At 42.8% G+C, this 18,665-nt stretch overlaps 1 protein-coding gene across 4 annotated transcripts in view; it reads left to right on the top strand.

Annotated features, from left to right (window-relative positions):
• Nucleotides 1-17,883, top strand: part of MAPKAP1 (MAPK associated protein 1) — a 97,796-nt gene extending 79,913 nt beyond the window's left edge. For all 4 annotated transcript variants that reach the window (XM_061352614.1, XM_061352610.1, XM_061352613.1 and 1 more), the window contains 3 exons: nt 4,724-4,861; nt 15,194-15,291; nt 17,274-17,883. In XM_061352614.1, coding sequence (XP_061208598.1) covers nt 4,724-4,861; nt 15,194-15,291; nt 17,274-17,399 — 362 coding nt within the window. In that variant the 3' untranslated portion in view covers nt 17,400-17,883. The remainder of the gene's footprint in view (nt 1-4,723; nt 4,862-15,193; nt 15,292-17,273) is intronic.
• Nucleotides 17,884-18,665: the final 782 nt, after the last annotated feature.

The following is an 18,665-nucleotide window of genomic DNA, read 5'->3' as shown; positions in this document are numbered from 1 at the left end:
GAAAATGGAACAGTTCAAACCTTTGGCCATCTCTAATAGCTGTCTGTCCATCTCAGATGTTTTTAAAGCAGCCGTTATCATGGTGGGCCATTTTATTGTGGAGCACATCACTCAAAAGTGCTGCCAGCATCTCAGCAGTTAAAAAAGAATTGCTCTCAGTTGAAAAGACTTCAGTATTTTTATTACCCACAATCAGGCAGCACATGTTTCTTCTGAAAGAAGGCCATTATTTAATGACCTCATCTCTGTTTTTTTTTAATCTAAGCTTCCTAATGGAAAGCTTCTTGCCAACTGTTTTGTTATTTTTAAATGAGGCTATGCAAAATTAGGAATGATTTGGTTTTTCCTTTTCTGAGACTGAGAGATTTTAGCGACCAAGTGGAAATTTGAGGTGCCACAAAAGAAAACTAGCATTCTCTAAAGGTTTTATGTTGTCCTTATTAGCTTTCTGAATGCTTTTGAAAACCCAAAGGCCAAGGGATGACAGAATCTTGAATTATAAAAGCCCCATTACTGTTTTAAAATGATTGAATGGCTTTTTATCTTTGTGTTTAAATTGTGAATATTTGATTAATGATGCATTGGTAGGTGACCTGTGACATTCCTGCAAATACCTTCCATAAAGAAATGATTCTGCAGTAAAATATTAAGTGCCATAATGTTTACAAAATACATTTATTCTGCAGAATTCAGTGGAATTGTTAAATTTAAAGGATACGAGTTCCTGTATTATTGTTGGTGCAGTCTCTTCATTCTTCCATCCTTAAGCATGTGTAGAAGTGTATGTCTAAAATCCTTACAGAAGAGGCTTTCTTGGTTTATTTTGAGCTGTCTTGTCAAGGAAGGATTTATATACTGGTGCTGAAGCAGGACAGCACTGGGCATGTTTTCTGCTTTTGAGCGAACTCTCTGGGTGCGATAGTTTGCTTCCAGTGAAGTTTGACTCACTGTATCTGGAAAGTGTCAGAAATGAGAGCTTGAAAAGGTCATGACAGATCACTAAAGATAAATGGTTAAGGGAGAATAGCTGTTAAATGAAACAAATGGCTTAACTTGTGCAGCAGGGAAGGAGCTGACCCTGTCCAGTAGTGGAAGGACCATAAAATTTCCCTTTTATAATAATCTGTGAGCTTGTATATTTTTGGTGGCAGTACACTGACAGCATGGTTTTTATAATCTTATTATTTTGCAAAATCAAAGAAGACCCCACTGGGATGTTCCAAGTTTGGGCACATAAATGTACAGAATCCAAACCTTTGAATGTAGTCAAAATAAGCATATGGTGCTGAGGTTTCTCCTGACCTTTTTTTAGAGGTATTGAAACAGCAATGCTGGTAAAATAAGCACTGAGGTGCTATTTAGATTAGGGCTGCTGAGTGTTAATGTGTTCATCTTCTCCTCCCTATAAGTCTGAAATATCTGTGTGTTTTGGGGGTGAGTCCCAGTGTCCCAGGCTTTGTGCAGAAGGACATTTACATGTGCTAGAACCCCTAAGTGGTGGAGAAGACACTCAGCGTAGCTCATCTGCACTCCCTGCAGTTTGCTCTGACATTGTAGGACACACACACGTCATAGAACTTGAGTAGGTTCTGTGTTGGGTCAGGCAGCAATAGTGTGAGCTGTGTTTGCAAACTGGTACTTTTTGAGACATTTTAGCTGCTTTGAGGCCTGATCACTGAATTTGAGGCAAGGTTTAGCTAAAAATGGAGTAAGCTCCATCTTCTGTACACTGTACATAGTTCTATAGTAAAAAGCAATATGTAAATGACCACAGGAGGAGGAATGACCACCTTTTGACTGATGGTTTTATTACGGTGGAAGGCTTTAGCCATAGCAGTTTAAGGTCTGGGGTTTTATGTTTTAGCTCATATTGCAGTGTAATGCACATACAGTAGCAGTCTCAACATTTTTACAGAGGTTCTATCACATTGTGAAGGCATAAAACACACTTGTGTATCGCATTAGCAAAACTAAAAGAAGCATATTGTCTCAGAAAATGACTGCTGGCAAGTATTTCAGAAAAGGGGGGGCAGTTGCAGACCCTAACAAAGGGAGCAAAGACAGAGCTGTATTAGTTACTGAACTAATACTTCACCAGTATTTCATTTGATAAAATGAATGAATTAAAACAATAATGGAAGGAGCATTTTTACTTGCTTTTTGAGTATGAGTAATTTGTGCCGTGAAACAGAGACTGCAGAAGCCACATACATAATACTGTTTTGATTTTAGGTTTCAACACATACAGACTGTGAGAACAATAACACAAAAAAAGACAACATTCTTTGTCAATGTGCTCTTTGGATGTGTGTGAGCTTAAGCCAGTGATGTCGAGATACAGAAATAATGGATGAAGTATACAGTGACAATTTGCAGATAAAAATAATAGAAGTTAAAGTGTATTTTACATGATAAAAAAAAGATGAAAGAGGAGGAAGTCTGTTACATCTGAGATGGTTACAAAATCCATGCTTGGTGAAGTAGCCTCTGCTGAAAAGATTGATGCAATGGGGAGTGACCTTGGCTTGGAGCAGGAGCTGGTGATGTATGTATGAGCATCTCTCTGCTAAATGGACCCAGATTTGTAGCACTAATATACATGGAAGCCCAGAACCAAACTCAGGATGGCAATAAATCAACAGCCACTTTGGGTGTCATTTCTGGTTTATATTCCACTATTGTTCTATCACTTTAATTCATGTCACTATCATCTGTTCATCTGGAACAGTTTTATATAATTTTCCAGTGGAGTTACCTGACAAATCCTATCAAATTAACAAGGTGCATTAACAGTATTGACTGACTGTGAATTCTGAAGTTACAGGACCATACAGTGAGACATTTGTAAGGATCTTTTCAGGGGTGATGCTTTCAGAGCGAGGGATGGGGATCAACCCTCACACACAAAGAATTTGCACCTTTATTTTTAGAACTTGCACCTTTATTTTTAGAACTTGCCTTGACTTTTTTCAGTTGGAAAATAAAAAACTTTGCGTATTTTCCTTAAACTACAGAAAATGCCATTTTGAATAATTAACTGTTACAGTGAAATAACAAGGCCAGTATTAAATAATCTGTCCAAAATTAAATTACAAAACAAAATGGGCTCCAGATACAGCATCAGCCCGCTCAAATTACCTAGTTCTAGCAGTCCTTAATTGGACTCTTGGTACAATGCTTAATTGAAATGTGATCACTCTGATGTGACGTATGTTTAATGACAAAGCACATTCTTGGATTAATAAAGGGGGTTGGGGGCTGGTGGTGTTCCTATAACCAATCATCCCAGCTGGGGTTAAAATGAAGGTAACCGTGTTTGAGTGGCAAGGACTGCAGTGGGGAGCCCACTGTGGGAGTCTGCTCCTTGCTGCCTGTGTGCTGTGATTTTAGAGCTGCATGAAACGCAAACAAGTGTGGTTTGCAAATTCTGCAGCTGTGAGCAGACTTGAAGAAATACTGAGTTAATTTTGGAGGGTTTGGGAGAGTTGTTACGTGTGCGGCACCTTAACTTTGATTTTGTTACACCTCTTAAAAGTTTCATCGTTGGATCCTTTAGGTTTTCCTGGGCTTGAGACGAGCCAAGTGTAATACAAAAGCTCATAGCCAAAACCCTCAAGAGGGAGAAGGTTCCCTCTGCTGTTTTCCTGGAGATGCAGGATCTAAATTGTATTTGAATACTTTTTTCCTGCTTCCTTTTGTTGCTTTCTCATGAGCTTCACCTATAACTCATGACTGAAGAAATGTAATTATTTTCAAGGCTCCACACATCCTGATGTAAAAAGCACACTGGGAAGTTTGTTCAGTGGTGTCAACAGCTACTGAACAATGAGCTTCTGTTCGTCAGCGTGGTGTAGCAGGGCTTTTGCTGTGCAGTACTCTGAGAAAGACCACCATAAATTACAGTGAGTGTCCCGGGATGGTTCCAGCACGCTCTTAGCCCTCAGCCAGCCCTGGCCACATCCTGCTGGAAAGGCTGTTCTTGCACCATGTTGGGAGTGACGTGTGGAGGGATGGTAGAGGCATTTTCTGCTCTGGCTCATAGGTTTGTGGTAGGATCTGCCGTATCCAGGTCAGCCCGCACGCAGCACGAGCGAAGCACCAGCCATCTGGGGAAGCCCGTGTTGGGAAGCCGGGCCTGGTGCCCATGCCAGGAGCTACACAAATCCTCAGCTTGCTTCCAGAGCAGCCTAATTAGAGCTGGCTTTAAAATGCCAGCAGTGTAAGAGCCATGGGATCTCTGGGACTGGATGTCTTTGTTTAGGAGTATCTGGGTAGCACAAAGAGCATTTCTGTAAGGCTGCAAATGGGTGTTGTCCTCTCATGTAGAGGATGTAGTGTATGTGCTGTGTAGGAGATGGAGCAGGGATGTGTGTGATAATGTCTATTACATATAATAGTGGGGACTGAAAACCTAGCAGTATCTTTTTATAAATCTTGCAACTCATGTAGCCACTGCTTCCAGAAGAGCTCTGTATGTGTTGAGAAGGATTTTTTCTGTGATATTTCTTTCTTGTTGGTATGCTTAGGCAGGAGAATAAAATGCAAATTATTAATGCAGTTTGATAACCACTTGCTTTTGGTTTCAAAAGCTCCTGTGCTTTCAAAAAGCCCAAAAGGGCAATATACTTTCATCCCATTTAAGATTTATAAAGTGTGTCAAACAGCCGATATGAAATCGGTTAAACAGATCACTGTTGTGGCTCTCTATTCTTTCTCATCTTAGGTATTTCTGGAGACAAGGTAGAGATAGACCCTGTTACTAATCAGAAGGCCAGCACTAAGTTTTGGATTAAGCAGAAACCCATTTCAATCGATTCTGAACTCCTCTGTGCCTGTGACCTTGCGGAAGAAAAAAGCCCAAGTGAGTAGTCCTTTTTATTTATGTTCTCTCTTCTCTCCCTCCCTGTATGTGCTGGATGTCCAAAGAATTATTGCTACCGTGCCCTTTTCTTTCTATAGGTGTATTTTATTCATTATAGGATGTTTTTAATCTGACTCAATTCTGTTACAGAGAGCACAACATAAACAAATACACATTTTATGAGTGTCCTTTTAATGCTGTTTACAGCTAATGGCATCATTAGGAGTGTTCTTTGCCCACTGTCAGTAGCTGCTAACAGTGTCATACCAAGGAAACACTGACTTTGTCTAGCTGGTCTCTAGCCCCATAGCATGTCAGTCGAATATATGCTTCCACATAATAGCAGTTATTTTAGATCTCTTAACATCCAAACCAGTTTTGAACAATCTCTTAGGTGCAGCTGAGGATCCCAGACATGCAGTAAGTACCAGCACAGTCTAAATTTGCTTCCTCAGTGGCTGTAGGGTCACCAGAATTGCAATGTACCCCTCTAAGAGTTCAGTGCTTGGATAACAGTGATAGCTGAGCTGACTGGAGGACAGGCTGGACATCCCAGTTCATCCCAGTCATCAACAAGAGGTCAGAGTTTACTGTGTTTAGAGTGCGAATTCAAAAGCCAAGTGCTTGTGCTTGTTTTATCAGTGGAGTAATGAGTCTGTATCTGTAAAATTTGTTTTAAAAAGCACAAGGTAGGTCCTGGGGGGGCAATGTCTCCTTGGGGTGCCAAAGTGTAACAATCTACTATCAAAAAGTAACTGCAGTTCAAAAGCTCAGATGGATTTTATGACACTTGTGCTTGTGCAGGGTAGGGATGCTAAGTATTAAGTACTTATCTGCAGGGTGACAGAGAGGAAGAATTATGTGATACATATTTACAGAGGTAATGATCTGTTGAATTCTCTCTGAAGAGTAAATTTATGGCTGCCACAGATTTTATCAGCAATTATTGAACTATATCCTTCTCCCCTTCATTACCCCTTCCTACTTTCATGTTCTTAGTCCAGTTATTGTCTTCCTTTCCTGTCTCTCCAGCAAGATTTCATGGTCCTTGAGAAGACATGATCCCAATGAAAGACTTCCCTAATGACCAGGCAGTCCAAACTGTGTAACAGTTCTCTTGATAGTTCAAGGTGCAGTTTTGTACTTGTGAATATATTAACACCTCTGGGTTTGTGGTGGTGAAACTGTGCCCACAGAATGGGACTCTGTCTGAAAAGCCAGCCTTGAAACCCACAGTTTCTAGCTCACACTCCTGTCAACATGACAGTCTGAGACCCTCAGGTTGTCCCTGAAGACTTCCAGAACTGCATCCTGCAGGGATGGAGCTCTCCTGCCCCAGGGCCAGCACCTGCTGCTGTAGAAGAAGTAAGGGACAGAATTCCAGCCTCCAAATAGAGTTCGGCTGTGAAAGGGCAGTACCTTCATGTGGAGATCATTGAAGGTTGTGGTCATTTTGGAGAGGATGCTGATGGGTTACAACAAAGGCAATCTTTATGATACTGAGGGGGTTTATTTACTCTTTTTTGTGGCCATCATAAACTTTTCTTATTAAAGAAGTGTTCAGCATATTTCCAAAGGAGAAAATAATTCCTCCTGAAATCTGCTGACCTCTTTGTGATTCATGAAAAGTGTTCCAAAAGTCATTATTTTAGGCCAGTAGAAGAGACTTGTAGTGTGACATCTCAGAATGATACATTTTGGGGAACTCTTAACAGCAGATCAGTATCTCTTGAATTTTAAATGGAAAAAAGTTATTTTAGTAGCATAAAGAAATGAAACTCACTGTATTTCACAAGTTTGGTCTGTGATTTTTATCAGCATGGTGATATATGTTTGTAGCAGAGTTTACATCAAAAATTATTCCCAGATCTTCCTTGAATGAACTATTGCAAAGAAAGAGAGGCTGGAGAAAGATAAGGTCTTCTAGTTCTGCAATATATTTTGTTTTCATGTTTTTATCTCTTGTAACACAAATATGCTCCATCTCGTCTTTCAGAAGCGTTCTGCACATGTAGCACTGCTTGTACAGTTACACCGGGTGAGAACACCAAGGATGTTTTATTAAGCTGCCTGCCTCCCCTAGACATTGGCAGCTGGGGTTATAATAAAGCTGAGTGCTGCTTTGCTGCGCTGACTTCTTGTGATTTCAAAGAGAGGTGAAGGGTTTGCAGGAGCCTCCAAACGTGACCTTACAGTTCAGTGAGGGCAAGGGGTGCTGGGAGTGGAGTTTGGTGGCTGTGGTCAGTATAGCCAGAGGTTTATGCAACTATTGTTCCTCTGAACATGATAATTAACACAGTTTAGTATTCAATTAGCTCTTAACTTTCTGCAGATTAAAGAGATGTCAGAGGTTTTGCTGGTACTGCTCTGCAGAAATGGGAAACCAGAAACTGTGTATCAGTGGAGTGAAAAGAGCCTCTTATTTTGTGTTAGCTTTCTCTGAACAGACAGGTTCATGCAGTGAAGCTTTAGTGACACTTGTGTGAGTGTTAAAGGACTCAACAACTTCTAAGATGACGTGTTGTGAATATTTATGGACAGACTCAGAGTCATTCTGGACAGGGCTGAAGCTTTCCTGTGCTGTGAGTTCACAGAACTTAGAGCTGCATCCAGTGAAAAACAGCAAATGAAAATGGAAAGCTTTGGCATCTCATTTGCCATTAGGATGGGTGTTGTAGGCAGGGATGGTGGATGATTCTTGTTTGCCCTTGTGGTAGCCCTGGATCAGCATTTGAATCTTTATTTGTAAATTAAATCAGACTCCCTGAATTTAGACAGAGGGAAGAGGTAATGGCCCTGCTGGCTCGATCAAATGCCATTAGAACCTGACCACATTGTGTATAAACGGCTTGTTTAAATCAGGTTCGGTCTGATTATCACGAGAGATTCTGAATGTTTTGAATCTTGAAAGGAAGCATCCTATCATTGAGAAATAAGATTTAAGCCTTAATAAAGTAGTTGTCATTTTTATAGCTGAAAAGAGCTTTGTATCTCAATTAAGTGTACATAATACAAAGTCTTAAGGAAGCAACATAGTACGTTTAATACAATTATGTCCCTTTGCAATAGTGTAATTTAAAGGAAATCTGATTCTGTTAATGTCTCTTACATTACTTGGACAAGGGAGAAACTTCAGTGTCACTGACTGCACTGTGGACCAAGCGTGGTTGTGATGGATGTGTCATGGCCATCCCTTCCTTGAGCTGGGGCTACCAGCTGCCTCAGCATCCACACTGCGGGTGCACTGAGCCGGTGCTGGTGGCTGGAGGGGTGAGCACACCTAAGGGCAGGCCTTTCCATGGCATTGAGGCTAACCCAGCTGGACAGACTCAGAGTCATCCACATACACGGGCTTCTTCCATTCACTTGTGTTTTACAATAGCTGCAGAAATCAGATTTATTTGGTCATTTACTTGAAACACTGGAGAAATGTCCTCTGTGATCCTTTTTGTGCTTTTTTTTTGTTGTTTTAATAAAGCAGATACATCTCAGTTGCTAGGTCAAAATATCCTTAATATTAAAGTAGTCTAAACAAAGGTGTTGTGTAGGTCACGGAGTACATTGGTAACTTCAGTTTGTGATTTAATTGCCTGCTTTGCACCCCGCAGCTTAAGATTTCCTTTAAATTCTTATTCCATTGTTGCACTGGGGCTTAACAGAGTGTTAACCTGGTAATAGGCACAGGGCCTCCCCATTATATGTCTCGCTATCGAGCGGTTCTGCATGACTAGTTAAAAAAGATGGCAAGAAGATTAATGAAAGCCGCCTAGTACAGAAGGGGGGTAGGTACCTTTGCAAGACTTCTAGCAAGGAGATATTAGAGCTGAACCAGAGCTTGGCTTTTTCTTTATCCTGTGACCTTTGAACCTGCCTTACTGTCGAGAGCTGCCAGCGGAGCCGACGTTTTGATTGATGTTGCTACACGAGTCAGTCTTTCCCATTGAATTCCACATCTGCACGAAAATAGCTTTTCTAGCAGTATTCATACTGGCTGTAAGTGATAGCCAAAGTGATGCCTGAAATGCTTTTATGTAGTTTTCATTTAAAGCTAAAGGTATTTGATGTTTTAATTCAGGATCCGGTTCCTCCAGATTATGCACGTTGGGTAATACTAATTTAATGAATTCATTATTGGGTTGTGAAAAGACTAAAAACATGCAGGAATCATCGGGAAGGCATGGATTCCTGCTGCTTGGGGAGCCTAAATAGAGATGTTGCATGTTTGCTCAGAGCCCTGCAGTGGAGCCAGAGCAGAGAGGCAACAATCATCTGTGTGCTCTGCAAATGGTGCACACAGTGTTGTGGGGTGGTTGCTCCCGCTGTGAGTAATGTGGGGTATGAAATGATAGAATAAAACTCATACTTGATGGGAGACCCATCACAGATTCTGATCAAAAGGTATAAAAAGAGGTTCAGCAGAGGCAATGTTCCCAAACTTCAGGCTTGGAGTGAAAAGAATCTCCAAGTGTGTGACGGGAAGAAAGGAGTCCGTGTGGTTTGCGGAGCAGTGGATGCCCCCGAGGGGCGGCAGCAAAGGCACAGATGGTGCTGGGTTTGCTCATTTACCATTGTCTGTGGCAGGCTCAGGGTTGCGCTGGGGCAGCCCAGGCCCTGGCAAAAGGCTGTTGGAGAGCTCATCAACAGCCGTGTGGGAAAGGTTCATGGGATGTGCTCACTGGAGAAGGGATCTGGCAGCGAGGGAGCCGGCAGTGGTGGGGTGACAGCTCCACTGTGAGAGCCTCCCTGCTGCTGCCCTGCAGACGGAGCTGCAGCTGATTAAATCCATCCCTATGAACAGCCTTTTCATAAAAGTACTCTGGAGCACAATCAGGAGCGTGCATTGCCTCATCCTTTTAACAAATATGTTTTGTAGCCCTATTAAAAGGGGTCTTCATCTATCCTGTCAAAGCTATTCTGCTGGGGTTTTTTAGTTTAATTACACTATCCAATTAAAACTCCTTGCTGCATTTTGATTCGCTTCTCCTTGGGCTTGAGTGGATATGACATTTACAAGGCTCGCCTTTCAAGCAGACAATGGCGTGATTGATGAGGTGCAGACGCAATGAAGGAGGCGATTGCCATGTGGAAACACTGCTTAGTGCATTTTGATTTATTTATCATCTCTTTTCCCAAACAAGGTTGCTGGTGAAGAGGTTTTGGGCAACCCCAAGTTCCACCTCAATTTTCACCATTCTTGCAAAAATCTTTATTAGTATTCTGCCTCTGATAATAATTTGAAGAAGAAACAAAAGGCTTTGGGGACAAAAAATCCAGATGTGTGAACAGTTGCCACAATTGGGGATAAAAGTGGATGTTTGCAGCACTTTAATTGCAACTCTGCTTTCAGGACATCTGGAAACAAGACATCCACTAATAGCAGTGTTTTATAATAAGCTTACAGTAGAATATAAGGCCCTGAGTTGTAGGAAAAGTGCTCATGAAATATGCTGCTCCCTGAGGAAATGGGGCAGGCCAGCAGAACTGCAGCTATTGGGTTTTTCTCTTAATGTTCATATCATGTGTTGCTACTTGCCTTGGTTTGAAGGAGATCCATCACAGGTACATGGGGTGCATTCTGAACTCATCAGTGGCTCCACTGGTATCACTGGGGTCAGGATTTCATCCGTAACTTTGACGGCCACCACTGCCTCTGAAGTTAGTACTTCTTGGATAAATATCGCTTTCATAAAATGGGCTTAAGCCCACTTTTACACTCAGGGCAATATTGAGTCTGTGTCCTGCTCTGAGCTTGGTGCTGTACCCCTGATAACCCAGCTCTGGCTGCAGTGCACCTCATGACAATCCCCCTAGAAGAAAACTTTCTTGTTATTAGAGGCTGTCAGGACGGGTGTTTTGATGGTGATGCAATGCTTGCATTATTGTAGCACCTTCAGGCCATGCTCCAGGGTCACGGCATCATTTTTGAGGTAGCCCATGTGGATTTCAAACAACAAAATCCCTCCCTAAAGCTTTTAGATTAAACGTAACAGTGATTGGTGAGCAGAGGTTACCCCATTTCATGCAGAGTTTTAAGTGAATTTGCCTTTATGCGGAAACATTGCTCATGTGTATTTTATTTTCATCATTCTTTGATTCTTTACTAGTAGATTTCTAGTTCCTTGTCATCCTCTCTCTGTAAGAAGGGATGTCAAGGTTTTGGTCCTGTTGTAGTCATGATTCTGTGATGTCAAATGATGCTCATAAGTGTTCTGTTCTTCAGAGAGGACTTTCTCCAGCTATTTATTCCACTAATAACTCTTAATTGTTGACTTCTGCCTTATGGCCCTATAATGACAAAGCAATCATCAAGGTAGATTGAAAAATTAACATAAATTTGCATTTCCCAGTGTTTGTTTTCTGTTTTGTCCAATTCATGAATATTCTTTTCATCCTCCATCTAATTAGGGATTTAATTCAGTGCATACTGGGGTGGGGTTTTTTGCATTGGCAAAAGTGAGTGGTTTGATACAGGCTGAATTGAGGATGAGAGGGGAAAAGAAAAACTATTTGTAGACTTAACAGGTACAGTTAGAAATCTTGTCTCATTCAAATTCACGTCCTTCCCATGTTTTCCAGGCAAGAATTGTATGTTTTAGACCCTGATAAAGAGTTTTATTAGTTGGATTGGAAAGTGAACCATTTTTTCACCAGTATCAAGTGAAGGATGGTGAACTGCAGAGGTTTTGTGTATTTTCCCAGGACTGTAACTTGCAGAAATTAGCACAAGATTTACCAGTGACTGTGTAAGCACATTTGGTCAGTAATTCTGGAAGCTGTAATTCAGCAGTATTTCTCATCTCCTGCATGGAAACACAGAAGAAGCTGGGGGATGAAGTACATGGTGGAGGTTACACAAATAGAGTTTCACCAAACCTGGGAAAGGTGGAGAGGAGAAAGATGAGCAGCAGGTTTGCATGGGGCTGTGCTCTTGGCCTGGGAAGGACTATTGGTTATGCTGTTAACTTGGCTTTTTTGGCAGTATAGCAGTGTTAAAAATTAGGTGATATGCCAAACAACTGAGTTTAAGACATCATGCTGAAAGAGTAAATGAGCTCTCCTTAGTGAATTTCCAGTGAATTAGCATCCTGCCCTTCTGCCTGAGTCTACTGTAGGCTTTTCTCCAGGTGTAACCACACAGGAACCTATTAGTGTTCCAGAGCTGGAAAAGATTTGTCAGCATTCAGAGCTGAGGCCAAAGGGCACCTATGGTCAGATGTCGTTTTCTGCTGTTGCAGTGGGCTTAACCCCAGCATGGGCTGCAGCCCTGGCACAGGGCAGCAGCACCAAACCTGCTCGGGTCTGCTGGGCTCACCTTGGGGGTTGTGTCTGTATCACGACAAAAGCCTGTGGTAACAGGCAAGTTTCTGTCATTTCATTTGCCTTCAATGAATGCCTTTAACGGGTAAGCCTAGTTGGGAATAACGTGTATTTTCCATTGTACAGCTGCTTAAATCTGATTGCAAACTATTGAAGCTTCCCCCCGTTCAGTTTTTCCTTGCCATCCACCGCAGTGGCTGACATTAAATACACTTCTGCGTGGTCTCAGTGCAGGGCAGTGACAGACAGCACTGACATTTGCCAAGTTGAACACTTGTGTTTCAGACCTGCAAGCTAAAGGACACCAAACCATTGTTCGTGCAGGAGTCATGGTAATGAAGCTGTTCCTGCAACATCTGCATTTGTTTTCATTCTACTGTCACATGCGGTAGAAGCCGCTTGAGCTGCTGCTGTTACTAGATACTCTTACATGGAAATATAAAACCGTTGAAGTTCCTATTGATCTCTGAATTGTCAAGGGTGGTACTCTATTGGAAAGAGGTACATAACATATTTAAGCACTCTTGGAAATGGAAATCAATCTCACAATTCATAAATTCCATCTGGCTAGAATAGTAGCAGAGCAAAGTGCCAGTTATGATTTCAATGAACTAATATTTCATGCTGTAAACAGTATAATGTGGATTTGGAGCGCATAAACATAATGCTGTAATGGGGCTTTCTGAAGAAAAGTCGTCTTAGCTTCTTACCACTAAATCTGTCACCTGCCAGGGCATAGGATCAGGTTGGATGGAGCACAGGTCTGCAGCTCAGCCAGCGCCAGGCCAGAGGCTGGGACCAGCACATCATCTGTACCAGTGGGACTGGGAGCACACACTGCCCTTGGCTGTGCGGAGGGGTGCGTGGTGCTAGTGTGGCACGATGGAGCAGGACAAGCTCTGCCTCCTGCTACGTGGCACATCAGCATCGTTATTGGCATCTGTTGCTCTAATTGTCATTGAAAGAGCTGACTCTTTGCAATCCCAAAATAAGTGCCTGAAATAAAGTCTGCATTCTGCTTCTATCAGCTGTGTGCTTTTGCCAGAAAGGAGGAGTAAATCACCAGCTTAAAACTAAAATGGGGTTCTGGGGAGGATTTCCTTGTCAGGCTCAATGGAGGCTGCGATCATTTTCACATCAGTACCTTGCACTGTGCCTTACCTCTGTGGGGTGATGCATGGCGGGGCAGCAGAGCTGCGAGGAGCACATCAGCAGCACTCCGGGTCTTGCTGCTCCTTGTACACTCCCAGCCCACTCTCCGACACACAAGATATGAACACATTGAGAGGTTTGTGTCCTGTTGGCATCACGGAGCAGCCTGGAGACGGGGGCCGTGAGGTGCGAGGCCGTTCTGCTGGAAGCAAAGGGCTCAGCTTCTGGCACTTTCAGAGCCTTTCCACCAGCTGAGCCAGGTAGGGACAGTGGCCTCGGAGCATCTGGCAAGGTAGGATCCACGTGGGGAGAGCAGGCTTCTTAGGTGGAAGAAAACATGGAATGAAGAATCTAAACCAGGTGAGGGAAGTCTTGATCCATGGCAAGAACCACCCCAGGAACTTCCAAGATCCAGAACAAAGAACCCTGTTGGAATCCTGCAGACCATATTTTGTGCCGTATGAATTGTCATTTTTGGTAATCAGTTTCGTAACTGTGTGCGATAGTAAATGTCCAAGGAAAACTGTGGTAGGTGGTGGGGCCCAGTGCTGTGTCCTGTCACCAGGAATGGTGCACAGGCACTTTTGGAATCGTAAAGATGCTGAACTCAGTCTGGAATGGAGCCGGGCGTGCATGCATTAACATACTGATGAGCTGGGGCTAGGAATTCCCGCATTTTTAGTACCGCTGAGGCATCATTTGTCAAATGATTTAAAGGGGGGTTTTATTATTATTATTAGCCAATTTTTCAATACAGAATTTATATTCCAGATTAACATGTTAATTAACATGCCACAGTAAAATACTTGGGTCTCAAATTTTCTGGCCACCAATCTGAGCATATATCAGTCACTTTTTGGAAATCTGCAGAATTAGATAATGTAAATAAGATTTCAAATTAGCTTTCCTCCAGGAAAGCCCTGAATTTACAGTAGTGTGGCTGTTACTTTACAGATTACCAGCTTTGACTTTAGAATTGAATACATCATGAGAAAATTGATGGAAGAGTATAGAATATGCTTAACTTTAATTTTGAAGCCATGAACATCCATACAAGTGAAGGATGTTTTGCCTTCCTACATGTTCTGCGTGGAGACCTTGCTGTTAAAGACATCCTCCTGTCCTGCTTGCAGCACTTTTAAAGGGCAGGAGTTTCCAAGCTACTCTCCAAAGGCATCCACAGAAGGAGGCCAGGCCATCAGCACCTCATGTCCATTCAGTCCCTTGGAACCTTCATTTGGAGCAGCAGCAAAACCTGCTAGGGATGTTCTGCATGGATAGAAATTACAGTTACACTTTGATTGTCCTGCTTGTAGGAAGTGAGAGTCCTGGTTCCGAGTGTGTTTCATAGCATCATTGCTGCATCCTTTTGTATTTCCCAGTGGCGATGTTTCCCTTTGCTGTAAGCAAGTGGGTAGGTTTGGGTGACGTGTAGGGGAGAGGTGGTTGGAGTGGTGATTCTGGGGTTAATTGGCCTTTTATTTTAAATATAACACTTCTCTTGAGTGTGAGACGATTATACAGTGAATAGTTAGATAAAGTAGTCCTAATGTGGTACTTTAACTGAAATACAGTCTTGGGCTGAATAGGAGCTAACTAGCCATTTGATAGATTTTTGCATTTCCTGCAGTGGGGATGTGATGGGAAAAGGAACTTTATTGAATAGAGTTCAGCTGCTCCTGTAAGCCACCACTTGCCTTAAATTGAAATGACATGAGAAGCCTGTCAGCGTTTCATTACTTCCTTCTGTTGTGCTGATGGTATGCTAAGATCACCATCTGTGTTTTTCTTCTGTCAGGCACACAGGCTCTGCTGAAACTTTACAGGAATATTCTGAACAGGTTTTTTTTCTTATCTTTGCAGGTCATGCAATATTTAAACTTACATATCTAAGCAATCATGACTACAAACACCTTTACTTTGAATCAGATGCTGCTACTGTCAATGAAATTGTACTGAAGGTGAGTATTAAATTTTAACGTGACCCAAAATCCTGGGTGTTTCAGCACTTGTTAGACATGAAAGTGTTCAGGAGGCTCTGGAATACATGAACACTGTAGTGCCTCAGGACCACTAAGGTGTATTTAACTCACCAGGCTAGCTCCTTGGTGCCTATTGTTTTATTCATTATTCAAACAGCCATACAGCAGACTGCCTACTTGTGTATAAATATTGCCTTTTATACTTGTTCCTAGTTAAGAGGGACACCGCTTTCCTGTGGAATTTTACAGGAAACTGCCTAATTTCATTGTGTCCACATCGTTTCCACCCCAGACACATGAGATGGTCTGCAAGCAATGTCGTGGTGGTGCTGTGCCCCAGGACCTGCATCCTGCACAGCACCCAGCCACAGAGACCCAGGCAGGGCTCCCAGCTCATGTAAGCACAAACTGGGACCACAGGGAGCTGCAGGAGCAGCCACCCTGGTCTGCAAGGAGCTGCTGTGGAGCGCAGCAGCAGCACAGGAGCAGAGATCCTGGCACCACAGGAGCTCTTGGAGCTGGGGTTAGCGTTCAGGGCTGCAGCAAAACTGATGCTTAAGGCCATGGGTTGATGCTGGGTTGGCAGCTCCAGCACTGGCACAAGCGGAGGCAGTGGCATGGCCAGGACAGTGCTGCTTTCCTGCCTTTCATGCATCTTTTCCAATGCAGATGGAAAGTAAAAAAGGTTATTTTTCTCACCATGATACTTTATCACAATTGTTTGCTTTTCTCATGGCTTGTCCATACGCTTACTTTCTGAAACAAATTTTTCCAACAGTCTTGGAAGATTAAACTCAGTTTTCCACAAGCTGATATTTTACAGCAATTCAAATCTGAAAAGCAGTAACTTTGGCAAACCATCTGTTATCTTTGCTTTCGTTTCTGTGTTAAGTTTAGAGGATTGCTAAATAACTGACAAATACAGCCATTTGTATTAGTGCCATAGAAAGTGAATGTATTTGGGAGGGTTTCGACTTTGTGAACCGTTGGGCCAATTCTTTTGTTCCTACTTTATGTTAAATAAGCTGATGTAATCCAGAACACCTTGACACATCTGAAAGTGGTCATAAAAGAAGGCTGAAAAAGGATTGCTTTGAATAACATGAATATTCAAGAGAGAAATACTATTGAACAGCACTTTTTGTCTTAAGTTGCAGGTTGTTTCTATAGAACTTTTCTGGTTTCATGCATAAGTTACCAGTTTGTTTTCGATTCCATCAGCATTAGGAGACGTGGAGGAATCAGACTTTTCAAATTAGGCTTTTTACATGACCAAGTGAGAAAGTCTGAGGCTTTATTGACCATGAAAATTCCCTATATTTTTATGCCTTAAGCTGTAATATGCAATGAAAGTGAAACACTCTACAGTGCATAAAATTGTGCAAGTTTTAAGCCACAGCATATTAACCAGCTAATGGCAGACCAAAGGGCATTTTTATCTTTTTGATTCTTGCATTAACCTTCCATTAAAATTATCTATGTGATTATCACAAAGCGCTGGAGATAATAAATTTAGGGAATAGCAGGCTTGTTAAATATCATTTAAAAATGCTTTCATCAAGTAAAATGTGCCAAAACACAGGGAAACTATGAGATTAGCTGAGTGTGCAAACATCATAATGAAAGAATTACTTTTATTGAAGCTGATAAAGTCTTTTATTGAAGCCCATTACTGTATTAGACCAGCACTGTGGGTCTTCACAGCGTGCTGTGTTAACCCAGAGGCTGGGTGATAAGCGTGGGATGAGGGGAGAGGGATGCTCCTGTGCCAATCCGAGGGCTGCAGAGGGAGAGCTGGAAGTGGCCATGCACTGAATGGGGGTCTCCAGGAGCTGTCTCTGGCATGGTTTTGTTGCCAGCCTGTTGGGACCAGTTTCACTAGAGCCTCGTGCAGTTGGTGGCATGAGGGCTGCTGCCTACTGAAGCACCAACAGAATTAAACACCGTTTCATGTCTTGCAGGTTAACTATATACTAGAGTCGCGAGCAAGCACAGCCAGAGCAGATTATTTTGCTCAGAAACAAAGAAAACTGAGCAGGAGAACAAGCTTTAGCTTCCAGAAGGAGAAGAAGTCGGGACAGCAGTGACACTGAGCCTCGAGGAGAGCCTGACGGCCGCGTTGGGAGGAGGAGGAGATGCTCCCCACCGCCCGAGACAGGTGGGAGCCAGGACTGCGGAGCTCCTGCTGCCCACGGGCAGGAGCAGCGGGGAGAAACCTGCATTATCCCGTCTCTCATGGCTGGCAGATTATCCCTCGTTGGTGATGGGAAGTCTCCCCTGTGACAAAAATAAAGAGCCATATCAGCCGGAAAGAAGACTGTTACGCTTCAGGTTCCTTTGATTAGAAATAAGAGAATGACGTAGACTGGCATCATTTAATTACTGTATTATGTACAATCACAAGGAGAGATGTGATTACATAGTATTTCACAGCCTGGTTAAAATAAATTATATACATCTGTAATACACCCACGTACACACAGGTATTGCTTGTGACATGATCAAATTTCTAAAAACAAAATGTAGGACAAATGTATCCATTTTTACTATTAATAAACAGATGTAATCTTTTTCAAGGTCCATATGATGCACAGTTCTTTGGGGGGGGAGGCTGTAGTCCCAGATGGTTTCACTTCTGTTGCTGAAGTGCAGGAGGCAACCGTGAGCCAGAGAGCAGCAGCCATTGCAGGGGAGGCCATTTGTGAAGCAACGCTGAGACAGTCGAGTCTGTCGTGGGTTGTTTTGTTCAGAAATGCTTTTATTTAACTGTGCTTTTCAGCTCTGCATACGTGTTATCAGAGGTCACTGCCTGTGGTCAGCACCATGTTTTGAAACCCAAGGCAGCATCTTCATGGTTGAAGCAGGAGCATCCTTTTGTCCACAGGAGCGCGCTGGGATCAGCCCTTCCTCACTGAGACCTCCTGCACCTGAGGACTGAGAAATGCCTTCACTTAATATTATTCTTTGATAATAAACATTAAGACCTGCTTTGTACTGGGATTTGTAACTGTTCTGGCCTTGTCCATCCTTAGTGCATCAGGGAACACATGAATGGCGTTGCTGGGAACCAGAGCTGTGGTTTTGGTCCAGTGCACCAGAGGTGTCTTTCCTAAATCTCTCCAAGTCGCTGAAGCTGGAGCTCTCTGCACAGCTCTCTGTGGATTTAGTACCAAGAACATGCCCGCAGCGGGCTGCAGGTCCTGGGGCAGAGCAGGCTCCCTCCTGCCTCCCAGCGCAGCCTCTTTCAGCCTCTTACCCTGCTTTTGTATAGAGAAAACTTGCTGAGCCTTAACGCGTCCTTTAGGCATTAGCACTGGGGCAGAGAGGGCTGTTTGACACTTCCCTGTCCGTTT

This window comes from Neopsephotus bourkii, unplaced genomic scaffold (assembly GCF_033783945.1).
Source record: "Neopsephotus bourkii isolate Nb327-2 ecotype Australia unplaced genomic scaffold, CSIRO-AGI_Nbou_v1 NB_659, whole genome shotgun sequence".
Taxonomy (NCBI): Eukaryota; Metazoa; Chordata; class Aves; order Psittaciformes; family Psittacidae; genus Neopsephotus; species Neopsephotus bourkii.
This window is presented reverse-complemented; position numbering and strand designations above follow the sequence as displayed.